Source organism: Clupea harengus, chromosome 19, assembly GCF_900700415.2.
Source record: "Clupea harengus chromosome 19, Ch_v2.0.2, whole genome shotgun sequence".
NCBI classification, from domain to species: Eukaryota; Metazoa; Chordata; class Actinopteri; order Clupeiformes; family Clupeidae; genus Clupea; species Clupea harengus.
Window position 1 is genome coordinate 4,221,876 of NC_045170.1, and position 5,000 is coordinate 4,226,875.

A 5,000-nucleotide genomic window follows, 5' to 3' on the forward strand; every position below is an offset into this window, starting at 1 on the left:
TTTATAGTGGTGAGTTTATAGTAGTGAGGTGAGTTTATAGTGGTGAGGTGAGTTTATAGAGGTGAGGTGAGTTTATAGTGGTGAGGTCCCCGCAGTGGTACAGGAGCCTGGCCACCCCTAGAAGGCTTTTACTACTGCAGAGAACAGGAACAACAGGAAGAGATGAGATGAGAAAAGTGGGGGAATTTTGAATGTTATTCAAACTTGCTCATGTTTCTACTTTTTTGCCTTTTGATGTCTTGTGTGTGTCTGCCTGTGTGTCTGCCTTTGTGTCTGTCTGTGTTTCTGTCTGTGTGTGTGTGTGTGTGTGTGTGTTTGTGTGTCCCAGTCCCCCTGCCAGCCCCAAACCCCCACCCCCCTCCAGCAGATCGTGCTCCTGTTCTCTGAGCTCAGTGGGGGGCATAGATTTCCCCTCAGGTGAATTAGTGAGTTGATCGATGCTCACTTCATCCCACCTGCTCTCTCCCTCCCCTCTCTCTCTCTCTCTCTCTCTCTCTCTCCCCCTCTCTCTCTCTCTTTCTCTCTCTCGCTCTCTCTCTTTCTCTCTCTCTCTCTTTCTCCCTCCTCCTCTCTCTTTCTCTCTCTCGCTCTCTCTCTTTCTTTCTCTCTCTCTCTCTTTCTCCCTCCTTCTCTCTCTCTCTCTTTCTCCCTCCCTCCCTCTCTCGCTCTCTCCCAGTGTGTGCTGGCCCTTGAGCAGCATATCTGGCACTCAAGTCTCTCACACACTCTCTGGCGACACATTTTTGCCCCCAGCAATCGATAGCGCCAGCACACACGCACTCATACCCAATAGTGCCACGTGTTTCACCCATCCCCCCCCCCCCTTTTCCCCTTTTTAATCAATGCCCTGATCAATACTTCATTTAGCAGGTGAGGCGACAGGAGAGGGAGGCGGACATTTGGGATTAGCGTAGCCACTCCTGTGCTAACGTAGTGGAGGAGACAGGAAATGAGAAGGACAAGGAAGACAAGGGGTGTGTGTGTGTGTGTGTGTGTGTGTGTGTGTGTGTGTGTGTGTGTGTGTGTGTGTGTGTGTGTGTGTGTGTGTGTGTGAGGGGGCGGGGGTGTTACTGGAGTTAAGAGTTAGCTAGACCTTGAAGCTGAGCTGAGTGTATAAAGAACTGCATCTTAAAAGATGACAAGTCTTATCTACACAGGTAGAAACTTTTTTGAGCTTTATCCTCTTGTATGCTCCTCTTGTGACTGCTCGATAGTCGCCGAGGTGAGACTTTATGCAGCGTCTATGCAGCCACCGTTACCGTGACAGCGGCATTGGCCTCCAAGCTCTATCTGTCTGTTAGACCAATCGGCCATGCAGAAGGAAAGAGGGAGGGGGGATGACTGGAGAAGAGGGAGAGAGGAAAGCAGGGAAGAGAAGAAAACAAAGAAGAGAGAAGAGCAGAGGAGAGGATCGTTCTCAGGCGCTTTTCCAGTGCAGGAACTCGTTGATTTTTTAAGGGGCTTGAACATTTACAGGAACGGCCCACTGATCAGTCCTTTTTGTCTTTCTGCCACAGTTTAGCAACTACAGGCACGTTAACATCGCCGCAGTGTAGCAACTACAGACACGTTGACATCGCCGCAGTGTAGCAACTACAGACACGTTGACATCGCCGCAGTGTAGCGACTACAGACACGTTAACATCGCCGCAATGTAGCAACTACAGACACGTTGACATCGCCGCAGTGTAGCAACTACAGACACATTAATATCGCCGCAGTGTAGCAACTACAGACACGTTGACATCGCCTCAGTGTAGCGACTACAGACACGTTGACATCGCCTCAGTGTAGCAACTACAGACACGTTGACATCGCCGCAGTCTAGCAACTACAGACACGTTAACATCGCCGCAGTGTAGCAAACTACAGACACGTTGACATCGCCTCAGTGTAGCAACTACAGGCACGTTAACGTCGCCGCAGTGTAGCGACTACAGACACGTTGACATCGCCTCAGTGTAGCAACTACAGACACGTTGACGTCGCCTCAGTGTAGCGACTACAGACACGTTGACGTCGCCTCAGTGTAGCAACTACAGACACGTTGACGTCGCCTCAGTGTAGCAACTACAGACACGTTGACATCGCCGCAGTGTAGCAACTACAGACACGTTGACATCGCCTCAGTGTAGCAACTACAGACACGTTGGCGTCACCTAATGTCTCTTCACAAAATACCTATGTATCTGTCCAGTGGCAGCGCCAGACCAGTCAACAGGAGATTGTTCAGATACCGTTGGGATTAACTCCAAGGTAAAGTCAACATTTCAGTTTGCCTGTGAAGTTGCTTACACTCGATCAAATGGCTTCATGGCAGCTGTAAGGACTTGATAAATGAATATCCCGGCGCCACTATGATTAATTAAAGCTTATATTTCAGCTGACGTTTCGCTTGTGTTTCATCAGTGATGATAACCTCAACAAGCTAACTCTGTAAGCTTTAATTTATTTAGCTGTTTTCACAACAGTGAGGTTTCGTGCTTTTGTTCATTAAGCTCAAACTAAACAGTATTTGCCTACAATAAACAACACTGTAAGCGCCTTGGACAAAATAATTTGTTCCACAAACATACAGATACCCTGGCAGGTAGGGTAATTGTCCTCTGTCTTTTTGAGAAGTTCATTTAGAGAGGTCTGAAGCCAGCTTACTCTATGAGTGGTGCAGCTCCTCACTGAAGTTCACACTGAACAGTGTTAACTTTACACTGAACAGTGTTAACTTTACACTGAACATTGTTAACTTTACACTGAACAGCGTTAACTTTAGACTGAACATTGTTAACTTTACTAGCTAACCGTTATCTTATTAGACCCGTCGCACACTCAATAGCTGTTGAGTTGAACCTGCATCACCAGAGTCCCTTCTTGACTCCATCGCATTGGGTTTCAGTGAAAGGGGGGGGGTGTTACATCACCCGCGTGCCCCACGGCTGCGACCCCCCCTGTACCTCCCCCCGTCGGCACTTATGTCTCCCCCAAAAGCGGCCCTGCAGTTGGAACATGCACAAAGGTGTGGGCCGCCCTTAAACAGGGCTCTCTGGCTTCTCGGGCCTGTATGGAAATGCAAAACACTGTGCTGGAGAGGGTTTATAACAGGGAGATTTGCATGAACCTTGGGGGCATGTCAGGGTGTCTGGCTGTGTGCATGTATATATGTCTGTGTGTGTGTGTGTGTGTATGTGTGCGTGCCTGCGTGCGTTTGTGTGTGTGTATGTGCGTGTATGTGCGCGTGTGTGTGTGTGTGTGTCTGCGTGCATGTGTGCGCGTGTATATATGTGGTTCGGGGGGGGGGGGGGCAAAACACAGACAAGTCTCTGTTGCCCCCCACCACCACTCCTCCGCCTACACACCCCACCCCCCCCCCCCCCCGCACCCCCTGCCCGACTCACTGCTTCTAGGGGAAGGCTGGGTCTTTATCTCTCCGGAACATTCCAGAGCGAGGCCTCCCCAGCTAACAGGCTTTCCCCCCTAATCTCTGGCCTTTACACTATCCCAAAAGGGCAGACAGGGAGCGAGAAGAAAGAGCAAGTGTGTGAATGTGTCAGTCCCAGAATAAATGTGTGTGTTTGTGTGTGTGTGCTGGTGTGTGTGTGTGTGTGTGTGTGTGTGCGCTGGTGTGTGTGTGTGTGTGTGTGTGTGTGTGTGAGTGCTCTTGTCTGTGTTAGAACGAGTGTATCTATGTGAATATTCTTGTGTGTGTGTGTGTGTGTGTGCATATGCATGTTCTTATGTGTGTGTGTGCGTGTTCTTGTGTGTGTGTGTGTGTGTGCGTGTGTGTGTGCGTGCGTGTTCTTGTGTGAGTGTGTGTATATGTGTGTTGATTTCTTGTTTTTCATCTGTTCCCACCCCTGTTTTACCCCCCCCAGTGCCGTGTGGAGGCAACATGACATCAGAGAATGGCACCATCTTCTCCCCTGGTTACCCTGAGGACTACCCCAGCTCTGCCGACTGCACCTGGCTCATCACGGTTGCCGTGGGGATGGGCGTGCGGATCAACTTCACCGAGCTACGAGTGCACGGTCCACATGACTTCATCACAGTCTGGTAAGTGCCCCCCCCCCCCCCCACCCCCACCAATGAAAAAATTTAAACACATGAAGATATTATATAGGTCTGGACAGAGTCAATCAATCAATCAAACTTTATTTGTACGGCACATTTCATACAAGGAGGTAACACAATGCGCCTCACAGTAGGAAAGAAAGGGGGGGGGGGGGGGGGGGGTTTACAAACACTTGTAAAAAAAAAAACACAGATTTTCCAGAGATAAATAAACAGGAAATAACGTACTAACTGCACTGGCACCGTAAAGGACTACTCAGCACGGTCATCGTCAAACTAAGAGACAGTTTACAAACCCCTGAGTGAACCCCCCACCAATGAAACAACATGGAGACTACCCCTCCTGTTCACTGCAGTGGCCAGTTCTATTCTAGCAGCAGACATCTTTATTCAATTCAAATTCAATTTTATTTATATAGCGCCAAAACAATAAAATTGTCTCAATGCGCTTTACAGAGCCAAGGCTCTTTTTTTTATGTTGCTGAGTTTTGGCACCAAAACAGGAAGTGTTCAAGAGCAGGAAGTCAATGGGCACATCCCAGGTGCAGAGCAGGGAGAATCCAGAAACCACTGAAAAAAAAGTCAACACACAAACCTTTCCTTTCTAAAGTGTTTTGTTTTTTGTTTTTTATTGACACTCAAACAACGTTTCCACCTTCTCAGGTCTTCATCCGGTTTTCTACAGAGAACTCATAAATGTGGAAAACTTTGTGTACAGACATTTTTCCATTAGTTTCTCAAAATATGAAGAGGCAATCACATGACTGATGGCCACAGTAACTGGAACCCTTTGCTGATTGGCCACAGTAACTGGAACCCTGTGCTGATTGGCCACTGTATCTAGAGCCCTGTGCTGATTGGCCACAGTAACTGAAATCGTATGCTGATTGGCCACATTTGTGCATGATTCAAACCAGCCAATGGGAAACAGACTT

General features: G+C 48.5%; 1 protein-coding gene across 1 annotated transcript in view; it reads left to right on the top strand.

Annotated features, from left to right (window-relative positions):
* The window catches only part of csmd2 (CUB and Sushi multiple domains 2), a 396,217-nt gene that overhangs the window by 306,504 nt on the left and 84,713 nt on the right, over positions 1-5,000 (top strand). The window contains exon 43 of the mRNA XM_031586639.2: positions 3,870-4,047. Within this exon, the coding sequence (XP_031442499.1) occupies positions 3,870-4,047 (178 nt within the window). The remainder of the gene's footprint in view (positions 1-3,869; positions 4,048-5,000) is intronic.